Below are 18,762 nucleotides of genomic sequence, written 5' to 3' on the forward strand. Positions count from 1 at the left end.
AGCCCTAATTCACTTTATGTATTATTGAATTTTATGCATATATTCTTGTAAATATGGATTATTATGTATTTACTTAATGAAAATCACTATTTTTATATATATATCCCCCACCCTTTGTTTTTTTGACTAACTGCACTAAGTCTAATGCAGAGCTATATTTTGGCATAATTTTTTTAAGAATATTAATGGACAATGGCTACACCTAAAATAGTTATATATTAACGTCAAATATTACAGAGGCGTATCGAAAAAGAAAGATTTGAGGGTTATATATAAATAAAAATTAATATATAGTAAGCCATATTTTTAAAGGTATATATATAAAAATCTTATATTATTTTTTTATCAATTGGAAAGATATGTGCATGATATGACCTATGAGAATTCACATCCAAGAAGCACCAGAACCATTACAAATATATTTGACATGATGAAATGACTTACTATCATTGGAATAATATTTATGTTTAAGAGTCAGATTAATACTATAAATTTTAAATGGTAGGAAAATATAGATGCATGATTTTTCCTATAATGATTGTAATAATTTGTATATTAAATATATAGTCTGTCAATCTTTTTGTCATTCACCATTCATTTAACGTGGATAGTCTCAGTTAAAAATTTCTGGTTTTTTCGAAAATATGGAAAACCTAAATACTACGTATAGGACATCTTAAGTTATAAACTAAGGGATATACATGTTAACAAATGCATTCCAAGTTGACCAACAAATAAAATATACAAAAAATATATTTTCAATAGAAACAAAAAAATATTTAGGGTCTGTTTCGATATTTCTACTAAATTAGACAGAAAATCATATAGAAATCGGATTCGTTGGCCCATTTATTTTATATTTTTTAAGAGCTTGTCCAAATCCAGCCTAGATCCAAACTTTTAAACTGCATAAATAAAAAAAGATATATGGAGGTCTTTTTTGTTTCCCACAAAATTTAGATTTGGTAATATTTGGTTGATACAGGGGCATGCTTAACTAGACAGTCCAATTTATAAATCCTACAAGACCAAAAATTAGAACTTTTATAAGGAAAAAAAGAGAGGAGATATCCATTCATATAATTAAACAAAATACTTTTGCACATAATTTACCTAGATGTGGACTGATCCATCCATCTATGCCGAAGTAAGAGAGCTTTACACAAAGGGCTGTAAATGGGACGAGCTAGGCCATTCTTCTACCCGAACCCGATTTAAATTTTTTTTCAGATTGCAAGCCAGGCTTAGGCTCAAAACTTTTTGGATAATCCAAGCCGAGCCTAGCTCGAACCCAATTAGGCCAGCCCAAATTACCAATTTAGGCCAAAAATAGGTCCAACTAATTGAAGTTTAATATTTCATAATTGCTTCACAAGTAAATGAGTTAGTTAAAATTAGGCTCTCTCCTATAATACAAGTAAAGGATACGTGATACATTATTCATTTACTTCCTCATTATTTTCTCTAAATAATAACATACAAAAACAAATTGATTCGGGCCTGAATTCGGGCTCTGTTTTAGATCTTGTTTGGGCTTAGGCTGATGACATACTTAAGTCCGGCCTGAAAAATAAATGGGTTTTATATTTAAGCTCAAATTCGGTCTAAATTCTTTCGGAGCCTAGTCCACGGCCCGGACCGAAGTTGGCTCGGCCCGATTGGTTTCGGGCTGGCGCGAGTACATTTTCAGCCCTATTTACAGGCCAATAAATAAAGAGAAGGAGATCATTAGGGAAGAGACTGCACAGTAACTGCCGGAGAACGGAAGGGCGTAGCAGCGATGAAGATCCTGGTCGCCGTCAAGCGGGTCGTCGACTACGCCGTCAAGGTCCGCGTTAAGCCCGACAAGGTAGCTCCTCCCCCTATTTCCCCCCATAATCACCGGCCATCAATCATCTGACGGTCGTAATGGTGGCCCGGCGATCGCGATCAGAGCGGGGTGGAGACGAGCAACGTGAAGATGTCGATGAACCCCTTCTGCGAGATCGCGCTGGAGGAGGCCCTCCGCATCCGGGAGTCTGGCGCCGCCGACGAGGTCGTCGCCGTCACCGTGGGCCCCGCTCAGTGTGCCGACACCCTCCGGACCGCCCTCGCCATGGGCGCCGACCGCGCCGTCCACGTCGACGCCGGGGCGGCCCCCGTCCTCCCGCTTTCCGTCTCCAAAATTCTCAGGGCCCTCGTCCAGGTGGAGCAGCCCGGACTCTTGATTCTGGGCAAGCAGGTAAAAGGAATTGCTTCTCTCTCTCTCTCTCTCTCTCTCTCTCTCTCTCTCTCTCTCTCTCTTAATTAAATGTTGGATTTTGGGGCGTTTTAGATTTTAGATTATATGGAAGTTTACTTCTAGTACTCGAGTGGTGATTTGGTATATTGGCTGATGATATAGTTTGATGAAATTTGCTAGGGTTGTATTTCGTTTAAAAATTAACTTCACTTTTTGTTGTTTTTGTTTCTTCTGGTATGTGGACAAATGTGAAATTGTTGGCGGATACAATATCATTGGGGTGAAAGAATCTTCTATAGCGTGGAGCGTGGTCGGGAAAATGTTTTTTTCTTTTTTTTTTGTGTGACAAAATCAATTGAGACTGAAAGTTGAATTGTTCAATTGAAACTGATGTTCTCATGGGAAATCAGTTGACACTGACTAATATGTTATTTTAAATCTCGAAAGTTTAAATAGTGAAATTTTAAACCTTAGCATGGAAAGAAAGAGAGGTTTTTGAGACTTAGAGGAAGGTTTTAGTGGGAGGGAAAAGTTAATAAGTTTAACAAGTAAGCACGATACTGATTATATATGCATTCACTGCAAGCTTTTATATATCCTTTTGAACTACTTTCATCCTTTTTGTCTCAAGTATTCTCTTCTCTTGTAACAAATGTAATAGTGCAACATGGACTCCTAATTTACGTGTGTAATGGCAGATTTTTATAATTTGCATAGCATATGAATGGTGCCAATTTCTTTTAAAGTACATTCATCTGTATTTTATCTGAAGGCCTTTTATCTACATTTTCACTGGCCAATGTTGGCAAGTGCATGCTTGTGACCCAATTTTGCTCCTCATCCATTTCCTTTTTGATTTTTTTAAACTTTATGATGTGGTTCTATAACTTATAAAGAGTACAAGGTTAAGTTGTAAGTCTTGATGCATCAAGGGATGACTCAACTGGTCTTGGAAATGGTTACTTTAACTTGCTAGTTGCCATAGCACTTAAAATTGTAAGCATTTGATTTATTATGCATTTCAGAAAGTCCCAAGTCCTAGTGTCATTATGATTTATCTCACACTGGTTTCATAACCTTATATATGGGCGCAAATTGTTTTACAACGTTTAATAAATGTTTTATGAAATAATTAAACAACCTAGTTACATGTTATTTGGTGAGAGTTTATTTTCTAATTGGCAGATTTCAGTCCAGGTACTTTTCAATAGGTACTTTTCAATCTTTCTCATTTTTCTTCTTTCAAATATAGGATTATTAGCATATATTTGCATTTGGGTTGCATCAGGTTAGTTTCAAAAATCCCAGTTTAACCCCTCACAAAATGATAAGGTTATTGGGGATGGTGGAAACTTTCCATGGGATGAATGGGAGGTCAAACTGAAACTTTATTTGTATGAAATTGATGCAATACCTGGAGAATGAAAACATCCTTCTTAGTTCCACTAGTCAATCAGCTGAGAGACAACAAAGATCTTTATTCTTTATTTTGATGATTTTGGAAAAGAGAATCTTGAAGATATAGAAGGTTGGAACCTAATTTTCCATAACAGCCAACTGTCAGGGATTGATTGCCAAATGTTTTTCTTGATGTTTAAGAGTTGGTCCAACTTCCTTAAGCGATCGTAACCGTGCCTACAAAACATGAATATCCATTCTATCTATATTTTCTTCTGGATCACCAATTCTTTGTCTTGCTTTGCTGAGTATTTGATCCAAACTAGGGAAACAAGCTTGAGGAATATCCTTTACAATCTAGTTGACTTTTTACAAGGCATTTTGTGCACATCCATATTCAGGTTTGAGATCATATGACGGATGCAACAGAATATTTGTTAGATTTTGAGACAAGATCTCATGCATGAAGTGAATCAATTTAATTTCAAGTTGGGTAGTAAGAATACATCTATTTCCAACTAAGCTTGGTCTGAGTTGAAACTGGTTAGAAATTGACCACACGTGTTGTATCATGATTTATATATATAAGGTTGGTTAAGGTTGGCTTGCTTTATATATAAAAGTTTAGTTAATGTATTAAGAAGTAGAGCTAATCATCAAGTTAGTATGTTGTATTATGCAATATTTTTAGAGGAAGCATGATTTGGGGGTAAGCTGTAAGCCTAATGGATTTTTCCATATGATCTAAAAAGTAAGAACTAGGAAAATTAATATGAAGAAATATGAGGTAAAGAAAAATAAGGTAAAATTTATCAATGATGTTTGGACTTGGTGACAGACTTTGGTGAGGATCACGCAGTGCGACAATTTAATATGTGCATAAATCGTCATGATAAATGTACAGTATCACACTTCATCATACTTAGTTTCAACATTATAGTTCAAGTGCAGTGTTGTCATCCAAGAATACAGAAGTAAGGTAAAATTTATGAATGATGTTTGGGCTTGATGACAGACTTTGGTAAGGATCACATGTTGAAACAATAACAAATGTGCACAAATCTTAGTGGTTAGTTGTACATACTTCATCATACTTAATTTGAACATTATTGATCGAATGCAGTGTTATCATCCAAGCATACAAAATTCATTGTTTTCTTCTGTTCATTGGTTGTGGAAAAAATCATTGCCTAATGCATCTACCTCCTATACAAGTATAACAAGAAGAGGTAGCGATCCTCCTAGAAACTCTCTATGTAATACTTGTGCCTTATCTCAAGAGCCTCACACATTCCTCAAAAGCCTCAGCTTAAGGTCTGACACAAGCCTAAAATATGCCTCTTGACAGATGTTAGCTAGATCGTGCCATTTTGTTTCTAGGATATGTGTCATGAAAAAAGATCCTTAAATCTTTTATGAGGAGTTTAGAGAAGTCATCTTGTCATCAGCAATGCCATTTAGGCTGCATTAGGTATTCTTAGATATGGTGTGAGCAGGTTGCCAAATTTTGGACACCATGTTGTAAGCTATATGAATCTTCTCTAAGCTTGTGCTCTCCTTTGGTTGATGTTAGGCTAATCCTCACCATCCATTTCCTTCTTAATTGTCTTCTTTGTAATTTATCTTTATCAGCTTTTTTAAATCTCTGCGAAGTTGTATGCTGGGTTGCATAGAAGATGCACCTCCATACCTTGTTCTGAATTGTCAATGCCATTTGTTATCTGGATTGCCTGTTTTATCATAGAACTTTGAATGGTTAACCTGGTTCAGTTTTTTTTCAGTTTACTGTTTAACATTTCTGATTGTGGATTCATACTGTAAAATCGGATTTATTTTTGGAATATAGCTGTTGTGATGTTTCGTTGTATGAATTTGTTGGCCTGGACATCATCTTACTTGTTCATCATTTGTGGTAGGAATATTATTCTCATTCTGGGTGTTTTGTTGCTGGGGCTTATTCTTTAGTTATCCTGTTAGGCTATTGATGACGACTGCAACCAAACAGGACAGATGGTAGCTGGACTGCTGAAATGGCCACAAGGAACATTTGCTTCAAAGGTAGGACATTATAGACAAGCATATCTAAATATTTTTGCTGTTTCAAATCTCACAACTTCATGCCATCTAATTTAACTATCTAAATCCCTTGATTCAGTATATCTGGTTGCAGTCAAGTGAGAATTTCATGCAGAATAACAAAAGATGGGTCTCAACATTGACATTGTAAAATACCATTTATTTCTAGGTCCTTTTTACAGATAAATATGTCTCCAGAAACCATAATGCACACCACAATTTCCTGTTTACTCTTAACTGCTTTCTGTAGTTAATCAACAAAATGGCTATTTTGATAACATATTGATTTTACGTTTCTATTTTTCTGAACTTAATATGGGCAAGAGTTGAATGGAGTTGTTTCACTGCTCTTTATATAAAGAAAAAAGCATTAGATGAGGATTTCTTCAAGCAAAGAAACTTCTCTCCAATTGGTTTTGCAATTCATCATATTTCATCGCTTTGCATATGTAAGGTTTACAATAGCTTATTGTAGTAGCCCTCTGGACTGATAGTTCAAATTAAGCAAGTTTACCATCTATAACAAGGGATATATAGAAAGATTTGAATGACTCTTCAATACTTTGTTACTTTGTAATATAGTTTTCATCTATTAGTTCGTCGCTTAAGAAATTTCAATTTTGTTGAGGTAAATTTTATTGGTGGACTAAGATACCATAAGGATGCTATACAAATTGGTTAAGAGAGATGCAGATGTCTCAGCTGCAAATGCAAGGCGATGAACTTAAGATTGGTTATGATATTGTTTTGATGGAGAGAGATGGGAATATCTCAGTTACATCAAAACAGGGTGTATGAAGTAAAGATGGGCCTCTGTTGATGCTCTCTTGTCATCTGATGCCATTAAGATATTTGAGAGAAGTATATAAGCCATCCAACCATACATAGACACATGCTTGGATGTGCATACATATACATAAGTTGTTCTGTATGGATCATAATCTTGAGTATGGAGAAGCGCACGAGCATAAGGTGACTGCTGCTTAAAATGAGGATGTTGCGGTGGATGTCTGTGTTGTGAGATGAAACTGTGAAAGATGAACCATAAAAAAGTACACGAGAGGATTCTTAAGAGTAGCACAAATATAGGATTAGTTGTGGGTGAACTATTTATGACAGACTTGGCTATCTATAAGACAAAGACGTCTGTAATGAAGAGAAAGGTCTTCAACTTGTTCTAAGTATTAAATAATGTGAAATAGAAAGGCTAGAATGATCATACACACTGATTTTAAAGTAGGATGCACAAAGCCGAGACAGAGTTGAAGATTACAGGACCGTTTTCAGTTGAATTCAACTTATATGTTCTTCCAAATAGCCTATTAAACTTCTGTTACTTATCAAATAAAATTATTTCTGAAGCATGTTATGTGAAACAAAGTTGTGCAGCTGTCTATAGACTAGTTATTAGCATGTTCTGTGCAGCTTAGTGCCCATAAGAGGCACTTCTTGAACATCCAGAAATTTCTTTCACTGGAAAAAGTAAATAAACATGTGTCTGTTAAAGTATGTATGTACTTGAGTTTGGATAATTTGAACCATGAGACATATTGGTGCGGACACCAGTACTAGACCGCCAGTGACGCGGGTCTATGGTCGTCGCAGGAGGAGGGTCCAGCCACTCTTGTTATGGCTGGACTGAGTTGATGTTAGCTTATTTTATGTTGACTGGGTTTATGTACATATTGTTGTGTTATAGCTTTTGTGGGATTAGTTTATTTGGAGGGACCTTTTTGTATTTCGTAACCCTATATATAGGGTCTATGCATGTCTTGACAAATTAATGAATTTTGAACACGTTTGCTCTCCATCTATTTCTCTCTCTTCTCCCCTCTCTGTTCTTCTTCCTCCTCATTCCTCTCCTGTTCTCTCTCCTCCTCCTTTCTCCCACCCCTCACGGGACAGTGCTGCATCAGCTTTGCTATCAGAGCCAGGTCAGGCTTGCCACTGTTGCTAAAGCCTCGGTCCCTCTTCTGTCTCTGCCACTGTTGCCACCGTTCCTTCCTCTCTCGGCTTCAGGCAAAAAAAAAAAAAAACAAGGAAGAAACCCTTGCGGCTGATCCTCCCCTTCCCATCGCCATCGTGCCCGACACCACCACCACCCGCAATACTCTCGCTGTGCTCTACTTCCTCTGTCTCACCATCGGCAGCCGTTTCTCCACCCACAGAATCACCACGCCGGATTCCAGAATTTCGGTGGGCGCACGAAATTTACGCGGTACCCCGACCCCGGACGCTGGAGCGTGTTGACGGACCACGAGTGACTTCCGTTGCCAAAAAGAAGAGGACTATTGCCCCCCTTCTTTCGGCCCTGTCCCTTGGATCCGCCGAAGTACCCGCCGGCCACTGTGCACAGGAAGAGAGACGGGAAGACATTACTAGTGAGAAGAGACCCAGTGCCGGAGCAGGTGACTGGTCGCTGGCCACCACCACTGGCCACTGAGATCCACCCGCACTGCTGGCGTGAACTTCGGCATGATCGGCCGCCGGGAACCGCCAGCAACCGTGGGCGTAAATCTCGGCACGCTCACTTGAAACTGTTGGAGAGTTTCAAGTTGGTAAACGGGTAAGCTCCAAACCCGTTAACCCTCGGTCAGTAACCCGGATCCGTTCCGGGATAAAACAAAAAAAAAGAAAAAAAAAAGAAAAAAAAGAGGGTCACATGACCCTCACGTGAGTCCCGCACGTGACTTCCACACGTGACAACCTCAGGCGAAAGCACGTGACTTGCACGTGCTGTTCAAAAAAAAAAAAAGTGTACCTATCGTCCCGACGAAGAAGAACCCTAGATCTTGGGTTCCGCCGCCACCGCCGCTGTCGACGCATCGCTGCCACCGCCGCCACCGCAGCCGTCGCCGTTCTTACCACCGCACCCACACTTTCGCAGCCTCTCGCCGCTTCCGTCGCCTCCCACCACCACCACCACGAACGCCTTTTTTCCCCCCATCTCTTCTTCCTCCTTTCTTCTCGGCCTTCCACCACCTTTTCCACCCTTTATCACCTCACTGACGGGAGGATTGGAGAGTCTTGAACCCTCCTGAGCATCTTCTACCACTTCACGGCCAGTCGACATCCGGCTGTCCAACCACCACCGCCTTCACCCAAGCTTCACGACTACCCTCCCGCCGTTGAAGAACTGCCACCGCCACCTTTTTTATTTTTCCGATTCTTTCGCTGCCACTCCACCTCCCTGGCTCGCCGCTGCCTCTCCTTCGGCTGCCGCCTTTCTCCCAATTCCATCGCTCTATTTCCCCATCCCCTTTGATCCCCAAACCCACTCCACCTCCCCGCTTCCACTTGTTCACAGGCCGTTGCTTCATCAGGCCCGCACCCGGTTTCACACGGGCCCAAGCCCGAGCGTCCTCCCTCCTTTTGAACTTCAGCCAAGTGACCTGACCCGACTTCGTCCACACGAACCAGCCCAGCAGGTCATAATTGTGCCGATTAGCGAGCCGATTTGCCGCACTTGAATCGTCATCTTCCACTAGATCAGGTTTGCCATTTTCTGGATATTTTGTTTGCTTTCATTTTGGCATCAAATTGTTGTTTTGTGCTTGGTGGCATACTCTGAATATCCAAAACACACGCTCTCACACACCTCCACGCAACATACAGTAACCTTTGTGACAACCCTCTTTATTATTAATTGTAGAGCTGGTTATCGTTGGAGCCTACAAGGTTTCGTGACACCTGATCATCCACTGGACCCTACTCTACTTGACTGCGATTACTTGTTGGCTTGCGTCCCTTTCTAGTTCCCAGTTTGGAGTATTTCTCTGTTCAAGCATAGTCTTGTGTTATATTGAGCATCTGTCTTGCATTTTAATTGACTTTGCATGCATTAGGTCTACTTCACGTCATTATTGTCATCCTATGATAGGATAGCATATAGTTAAGTCTATTCTGCATATGCACCTTTGTAGTGGTCGTGTCCTCTCACATTCTGACACCCAGTCTACTATAGACGACCGCATCGAAGCCCTATTGAAAGCTGTTGAAGATTTGACCACTAAATCCTCTCATACCCATGCCCGCCTAGAGTCGGTTAAATCCTCCCTACATAGGCTCATAGAATCCAAAGAAGATACTGCAGCCCACTTCCCCGATTTTGACTTCGATGAAACTCTAGAACCACACGGCTCTGTTCGACAAGGAAATTTTGACAATGTACCATTACCGGGACGACATCATGCCTACCCATGCCCTAGAGGATCGGGCACCATCCCTCATGTTGACCGGGGTCATCACTTTAATGTGGAACCTAGACAACCTCGTGACCATGAGGACGACGTGTTGAAGGGCATTCATGTTGAAGCTCCTACCTTTGATGATCGCTTAGACCCAAAAGTCTTTTCAGACTGGATGCACGAAATGGATTACTTCTTTGAGTGGTATAATTTGTCTGAGGACAAGAAGGTCCGGTTTGCTAGGATGAAGCTAGTTGGTTGCGCCAAACTTTTCTGGCAAAGCACCGAACATTTGCTAGCTCGGAGACATCAGCCTGCGATTATCGATTGGGTAGAGATGATAGAAAAACTGAAAGAAAGTATCTGCCTTTTAGCTACCAAGATGATCTTCTCGATCGGTGGGATACTTTGCGTCAAGGTAATCGGCCCGTTAATGATTACATCGCCCAATTTGACGAATTTATGATGCGGTGTAATGTGGAAGAAAATGAATGGATGGTCCTGAGTAGGTTTCGACGAGATCTTAATGATGAGCTCAGGAAGGAACTCATCCTTCGGGAAATATCCACCCTTGACCATGCCTATACGTTCGCCCAGAACTATGAGCAGATAGCCAAGCCTACATTTGCTCGACGTTCTGATCTTCGCGGACCACCCACTAGCGTTTTTCCTTCAGGATCTCGACATCCGCTTGGACCCATGCCTTCTAGACCTATTTCCTCCAACCCTACCTTAAACCGGGACACCAAGGGCAAGGGCATTCTTGGCGAAGCCCCGAAGGCAAGTTCCCGAATCCAATGCTTTAAATGCCAGGGTTTTGGTCATATCGCTTCCCAATGTGCGAACACTTCTCTTGTCATTGCAGCACAACAACAAGAGGATCATAACGACGAATTAGAAGAACAAATCTATGAACCAAATTTAGATGACATCCATGATGTCGAGGATGACCACGATGAACGTACCGACACTTTAGGATGCATCCGAACCACAACTCCATTGATTGAGACCGAATCAAACCAATCTGTTATGAATGTAGTACGTTGTGCTCTCGCCCAACCCAAGGAACAGGCTGACTGGAGGCGTTCTTCGATCTTCCACACTTATCTTAAGTGCGGAGATAAGGACTGTAAAGTTATCATCGATAGCGGGAGCTGCATTAATGCAATATCATTAAGTGTTGTCTCTCGCTTAGGTTTGACTCCCGTTCCTTATACCCAACCTTACAAGGTCTCCTGGATAGATACCTTTTCTATCCAAATTAAAGAACGGCGTCTCGTCCCAATTCAAATTCTTTCGTATAAAGACACCATCTGGTGTGATATAATCCCGATGGACGTAGGTCACCTAATATTGGGAAGACCTTGGTTGTTCGACCTTGATGTCACCATCTTTGGTCGTTCTAATTCTTGTTCCTTCATATTTGAGGGCAAGAGAATTAAACTTAATCCCCTACGGTCTAGGACACTTGACGAGGGCAAGAAGACCAATGAGACAAAGAGCAAAGAACTCCATATTTTGAGTCCATCCAAATTTGAACGAGACATCTCTAGTGATTCTATAGTGTACGCTTTACTTGTTCTCGAAAACCAACTGATTCCACCAAGCGAGCTACCAACAGATGGTCAACTCATCCTTGAGGAGTTTTCGAAAATTTTTCCTGAAGACCTCCCGGATCACCTGCCGCCCTTGCGTGACATACAGCACGCTATTGATCTAGTTCTGGGAGCTACCCTACCTAACCTATCCCACTGTCGAATGAATCCTTCTGAGCATGCTGAGCTGCAACAGCAAATTAACGAGCTCATCCAAAAGGAATTCATTCGTGAAAGTTTAAGTCCGTGTGCCGTACCTGCACTCCTAACTCCAAAAAAAGATGGCATGTGGAGGATGTGTGTCGATAGTTGGGCCATTAACTGAATCACAGTCAAATACCGTTTTTCCATCCCTCGGCTCGATGATATGTTGGATATGATGGCAGGCGCCACCATTTTCTCCAAAATTGATTTAAAGAGTGGGTATCATCAAATCCGGATCCGTCCAGGTGATGAATGGAAAACGGCTTTTAAAACGAAAGCTGGACTGTATGAGTGGCTGGTCATGCCTTTTGGACTCTCAAATGCCCCTAGTACTTTTATGCGAGTAATGACCCAAGTCCTACGACCTTTCATGGGCAAATTTTTAGTCGTATATTTTGATGACATCCTTATCTACAGCCAATCAAAAGAGCAACATTTCGATCATTTACGACTGGTATGTATAACCTTGCGGAATGCCAAACTATATGCCAACCTTAAGAAATGTTTGTTCTTCACTTCTTATGTCAACTTCTTAGGTTACATTGTCTCCTCAGAAGGTTTGTCCGCTGACCCTGATAAAGTCACTGCGATAGTTGAGTGGCCTGAACCAAAAACCATTACTGAGGTTCGCAGCTTTCATGGGCTGGCCACTTTTTACCGTCGTTTTATTAAGGGGTTTAGCACATTAATTTCTCCAATCATTGATTGCCTAAAAAGGGGCGACTTTCATTGGACTAGCGCTGCAGCTAACGCATTCCACGATGTCAAGAAACGGATGACGGAGGCGCCAGTTATGCGTTTGCCTGACTTCAGTAAGGCGTTTGAAGTGGAGTGTGATGCATCTCGCCTTGGCATCGGCGGGGTGCTCAGTCAGGAACGCCATCCCATAGCATACTTTAGTGAGAAGTTAAACGAGGCTAAGCAAAAATACTCTACCTATGATAAGAAATTTTATGCTGTAGTCCAGGCTCTTCGGTATTGGCGGCATTACCTGCTACCCAATGAATTCGTACTTTACTTTGATCATGAAGCTCTTCGCTACCTTAACTCTCAAAAGAAGTTGAATTCTAGGCATGCCAAATGGGTTGAGTTCCTTCAGGAATATACTTTCGTTCTCAAACATACATCGGGTGCCTCCAACACTGCTGCTGATGCGCTGAGCCGGTGAGTGACCCTACTCTCGACCATGTCCGCACATGTTACGGGCTTCGAAAGACTCAGAAGTGACTACTCCACTTGCCCCGATTTTGAAGAACTTTACAGAACCATTGCTGATGGACATGAACCCTCAATTGATGGATTTTATCTTCAGGATGGTTATTTGTTTAAAGCAGCAAAGCTCTGTATCCCACAGACATCAGTAAGAGAATTTTTGGTGTGGGAAGTACATGCCGGTGGCCTTTCCGGACACTTTGGGCGAGATAAGACCATCGAAGAGGTCGAACGTCAATTCTTCTGGCCTAGCCTAAAACGGGATGTTGCTAAAATCACTAGCCAATGTCGGACGTGCCAACTAGCCAAACACCAGAAACAAAACACTGGTCTCTACACCCCCTTACCGATACCTGATCGTCCTTGGCATGACATTAGTTTGGACTTTGTGCTTGGTCTTCCCCGTATCGTCCGACAACATGATTCTATTCTTGTCATAGTGGATCGTTTCTCCAAAATGGCCCACTTCATTCCGTGTTCCAAAACCGCAGACGCTTCCAAAGTGGCCAAACTCTTCTTTGCTGAGATTGTTAAATTTTATGGCCTTCCCCACACCATCGTGTCTGACCGGGATGTACGTTTCATGAGTTATTTTTGGAAAACTTTATGGTACTCAGTTGGTACGAAACTTAAATTTTCCACTGCCTACCATCCACAAACTGACAGCCAAACAGAAGTGGTAAACCGAAGTCTGGGTAATTTTTTACGGTGCCTTGTGGGTGACCATACTCGTAACTGGGATTCAGTTCTTCCTGTCGCACAGTTCGCATATAACAATTCAGTTAATCGGTCCATTGGCATGAGTCCATTTGAGGTCGCAATGGTTACAAAGCTCGAAAACCTTTAGATCTTTTACCCATGTCACCCCATGTTAGGATTTCTGAGTCGCACACGCATTTGCACAATATATTAATGAGTTACATCAGGAAATCCAAAAGCGCATACATGTTAGTAATGCTCAATATAAATTGCAAGCTGATTCTCATAGATGGGACAAAATATTCCACCCTGGGGACTATGTTATGGTACGCATTCGACCAGAGCGGTTTTCGCAAGGGACCGTTAAGAAACTGCAGGCTCGTAGCGCGGGACTATTTCGGATGTTGCACCGGGTGCGAATGCCTATGTTCTTGACCTCCCCTCAGATTATGTTATCAGCTCCACTTTTAATATTGAAGATTTGGTTGCTTACAAGGGTCCACCATCCATCCCCGATGACCCTTTTGTTGAGTCCCATCTTGAGCCCGCTACTTCCCATATCCTTGAGTCCATACCATCTTCCCTTCCTTTGCCTCTCCCACCAGCACAGAAAGAATTTATTGATGCCATTTCAGAAGAGCAAACTATTTTATCCAGTGTTGGTAGCATTCAGCATTTTTTAGTTCGTTGGCGTGGCCGCCCAGAATCCGATTCGACTTGGATCACACGAGAGGAGCTTCAGCGCATTGATCTGGACCTTTTGGAGTATTACCAGAGCTGCACTGCTCCGCATTCGTCGAGGTCGACTTCTTCTGACCCGGAGAGAGTTGGTGCGGACACCAGTACCAGATCGCCAGTGACGCGGGTTTACGGTCGTCGCAGGAGGAGGGTCCAGCCACTCTCGTTATGGTTGGACTGAGTTGATGTTAGCTTATTTTATGTTGACTGGGTTTATGTACATATTGTTGTGTTATGGCTTTTGTGGGATTAGTTTATTTGGAGGGACCTTTTTATATTTCGTAACCCTATATATAGGGTCTATGCATTTCTTGACAAATTAATGAATATTGAACACGTTTGCTCTCTATCTATTTTTCTCTCTTCTCCCCTCTCTGTTCTTCTTCCTCCTCATTCCTCTCCTGTTCTCTCTCCTCCTCCTTTCTCCCACCCCTCTCACGGGACAGTGCTGCATCACATATCATCTGGTCTTTAGCGGATGCCTGTGCGCTTTAGTCATCACAGCACAAAGCACATGTGACTGGCAATGGAAGGATGTTATCTGATTGATTCTAGTTGATCTAGAACTGATCATATGTCTTTGCCTCTTGAATAGTATGATATTGTACCTCAAGCATGTCCATTTCTTATACTAATGTTGATACTTAAAAGCATAAGAACCATCATAAAAAGATAATAATTATCAAATTATTCCTCCAACTCCTTCTCACTTCTGTGTTCAGATTTTGCTCAGGCCAGATCAAATGAAGCACTATGTATTTGCACTGTGCATCTATGCATGATTTTTCCATCAGTTTTTCACCTGGAACAGGAGGTTCAGGAACAAAAAAAACACTAGAAGTAAATAAAGGTCGTGAAATTAAATACTTAAGCGTGTATGGCATTCATAAAAAGGCATCCTTTCTTTGGTTTTGAAATTTTGACAAAAGTTTTAAATTTATTTACTGATACCTTCATCCTCATTATTTATTTGATATAAATGGTTGATTGTTCCATGACCTAGCATAAATTGTCGTAATGCAATCTAGAAAGAAGTTTCTTTATGATGCAATACTGATATTTGCCATCTATTGCTCCACTAATATGTATCTCAAGTCTTATGTTTTTCTTTTCTTTTTCTCTTTTTTTTTTTAAAAAAAATCAGGTTAGCTGTTACTGTGACTAACAAGTTATGTTGATCCATTTTTTCAATTATTTTAGATTTCCATTTAATAGATATGTTAAAAGGAAGATTCAAGGGTATAGAATTTGTTCATCTACTTAATTCAGTGTAGTATGGCAAAGTCAAATTTATGTATATTAACACCATTTGCTGCCTTTGTAGTAGGTTGTATTGGACAAGGCAAAACAAGTAGCAACAGTGGAAAGAGAAGTCGATGGTGGTCTAGAGACTCTTTGTCTAGATTTGCCTGCAGTAATCACGTAATCTTCTTCTTTGATTTTTTTTGGCTGCCAATATTATTTTTTTTTTCTTTTTGTTCTTTCTAGATTTTAATTGTCACCCACCAATGTGGCAGAACAGAAAAATTGAACTACTATTATTTGCTCTGGCTTAATTGAATTGTCATTTAATCTCATGCTTAAGAATATGCTTCACTGTATAATCATGCCTCATATTTGCAATAACCTCGACTAACATCAGTGGGCACTAATAACATTAGGTTGTCAGAAAATTCCCCAGTCATGTGACAATCCTCTGCACATCCTCTTTGTTGGCCTACCAATCAGTGCATCAGTTGGCTTCTTCATAAATGCCAGAAACCTGTAAAGCTGAAGTCTTTATGAGATTACAAATGTCCTCTCAAGGAATCCAGGTGATTGTAGTACTGTTTTGCCAATAGACTTGAGTCCATAGGTTAGCACTGCTTTTGTCAGTCCATTAACTGGGAAAGGTTCTTTATTTAGAACATGGAAAGGTGGCCTCCCTCTGTCATGCTGACAGAAGAAAAGTGATTGCTGAATCATCAATTATGACCTTCAGTCAACCAAGCATCACTTGCATAGGCTGCATTTTGATCATCTATGTTAGATAAATTTATTTCATCTTATTAAATCAACTTAGTTGGACCATACCGTATGTCAAATAAGAACATTACTGCAATACTGCATGATGTTGATTCGTGAGCTTTAGGTGCATAATTTCGAGTATGTTCTAACATGGGCAGGTTAAGATATTCTTTATCGACCATATCTTATATTTGCTTCAGTGTTGGCTTTATTGCATGTCATGCTGCTAATTAGTATTTGACTTTTAAAAATTCAATATTTTGCTTGACATTAATTGGAAACCAGGTATGATCCACCTTCATGAAAACATTAGTACTAAAAATTTCAATTTGCTTTGGCTTATCACCTTAGTATTTGACTGGTACCAAGCCAGTATCTTTTTTATCAGGTCCATTTCTCAGTTAATTTTTGGACATGGTTTTATTTTTGTTGCAGCACGGACTTGAGGTTAAATCAGCCAAGATATGCAACGCTCCCCAATATAATGAAAGCTAAATCAAAGGTCATCAAGAAATTTACTCCTGAAGAGTTAAATGTGGAGATTAAGTCAGATCTAGAGGTGGTTCAGGTCACTGAACCTCCAAAAAGGAAAGCTGGTGTTATCGTTTCCTCTGTGGATGAGCTCGTTGACAAGTTGAAGAATGAAGCTCGTGTCTTGTAATGTTTTGGTGAGTGGACATCATGACTGATGGGAGTTCGTTGCTGCAACTGGTTCAGTTTGGCCTCACCTCACATCGCCACAACGAAAAACCACAGTTGTTCATGATGGCAAAGTAGAAATTTCAAATAAATTCTTTGTGTACGTTTTGGTAATAGTACGATACCTTATCGAATAAATTAGGGGCACAGATACTAGTTAAGATAAAAATTCATGTATCAGACAAGCTGCACCATCCTATGGTCACCTGAAATTATCTCCACCCACTCCTCCCCACCAACTTCAATACTTCTTGAATTGTGATTCTCCTCCAATGCAATATGTTTCTTGTAGGATATCTAGCAACTTGAATTTCAGCTGAGTTGATCACCTTCCACTTCTGTTTGACTTGAATATGTTAGTTGCATAAGTTTCACAGTTAGGACTTTTACGAGATACGTTAACTATATGATGCACCAGCATTAGATAATTTTTTGAGCAGGACATTTTAAAGAGAGATTATTCATAAACACTTTTAAAATGTCAAGTATCTTACACAGTTTTAGGAAATCTGTTTTACCATCATGAGTGGCAGATTACTTGAGTAGCCTGTCTGTGAATCTTGATCGTGCTTATTTGATTCTATGCACATGAATTTGAGAAAGTGAATTCCAACTTTTTGTGATAGACTTGTCAAAGCTCTTGGAACCTTATGATAGTTATTAAACATGTTTCTCTTTTGTGCTTTTATCACAGAACTGCAAGTAGATACTGAGTGTACTGTGTTATACTATACTGGTCCATGTGTGGTGTGGTATAAGAATCATTGCCTTGATCTCTTATCATTGGATTGAAAGCCTTATTCAGCGTCACTGAAGAAAAAGAATCTTATTTTCGTAGGCAACAATGAGGACATCAATGATATTAGTGCAACAACCAAAAACTGACAGTGGGCAGGAAAAGTATAATTTCACGCTTGAGTTGAGGTAAACATATTGTCAAATGCTTCTATGCTAGAGCTTCTATACCAACTTCATACAAATTCGAAGCAGCACATTCTTCATGACCATCTAATAAACTAGGAAAAAATGTTTTTGCAAAATCATTGTTGTGCTCCTGAATAAAGTTGCAAGTCCATTGGCATGCCTTATAGTGATCCATTTAACTAAGAATTAATCATCGCTTGCTGACAGACACATAGCTTAGTTCCACCTTTGTATTGTGATATTGAGAATAGTCATAAGAAATGACTCATAGCTGGAAGAAATTGATTAAATATGGTAAAGGCTAGCTTGTCAGTGGCTTGATAATTGCAACTTGTGAAGACAATGGTGAAGACAAATTAATACTGACAGACAATTTCCATCAGTCTCTGTGTTTTGCAGGCATGGCTGATGCGCATGGTTGCACTTCTGTTCAGTTCTAACACAGGATCTACCCTGCTGCCCAGACTGCGGTCTAGAACAAAACTTAGGAAGCAAGTGAAAAGCTTACCACTCTCCTGGAAACGAAGAACTACGTAAGTGTTCAAGGAACTAGTAAATGAGAACAAAAAAGGCTTCTTCAGGAATAGGTGTCAATAGTGCACAAGGCCAATTAGACCAGCTTAGGCATCTGCTTGAGGAGTTATCTATTGATCAAAGTAAAAGAGAATTGAGGAATGGTGCCCTGAGAGTCAAATAGGAACTCGAGAAAGATATACTTTGCCTGAAGGAACTTGGTCTTGTTAAGGGGAGTTACCAGGTTTGAATCCAAATGCTGGCATTCCTGTCATGTTCCTGAAATAAG

General features: G+C 40.4%; 1 protein-coding gene across 1 annotated transcript; it reads left to right on the forward strand.

The window, feature by feature from the left end:
- The first annotated feature begins 1,723 nt into the window (after positions 1–1,723).
- Positions 1,724–17,332, forward strand: ETFBETA (electron transfer flavoprotein beta). Its single transcript, XM_039126749.3, has 5 exons — positions 1,724–1,849; positions 1,934–2,221; positions 5,597–5,677; positions 15,658–15,752; positions 16,773–17,332. Exons 1-5 carry the CDS (start codon positions 1,781–1,783, stop codon positions 16,996–16,998), a joined length of 759 nt encoding a protein of 252 aa, XP_038982677.1. The 5' UTR covers positions 1,724–1,780; the 3' UTR covers positions 16,999–17,332.
- Positions 17,333–18,762: the final 1,430 nt, after the last annotated feature.

The sequence above is a fragment of the Phoenix dactylifera genome, chromosome 6 (genome assembly GCF_051530095.1).
Source record: "Phoenix dactylifera cultivar Ajwa chromosome 6, Ajwa_hap1_PhDact_Kaust_v1.1, whole genome shotgun sequence".
In the NCBI taxonomy this organism is placed as follows: domain Eukaryota; kingdom Viridiplantae; phylum Streptophyta; class Magnoliopsida; order Arecales; family Arecaceae; genus Phoenix; species Phoenix dactylifera.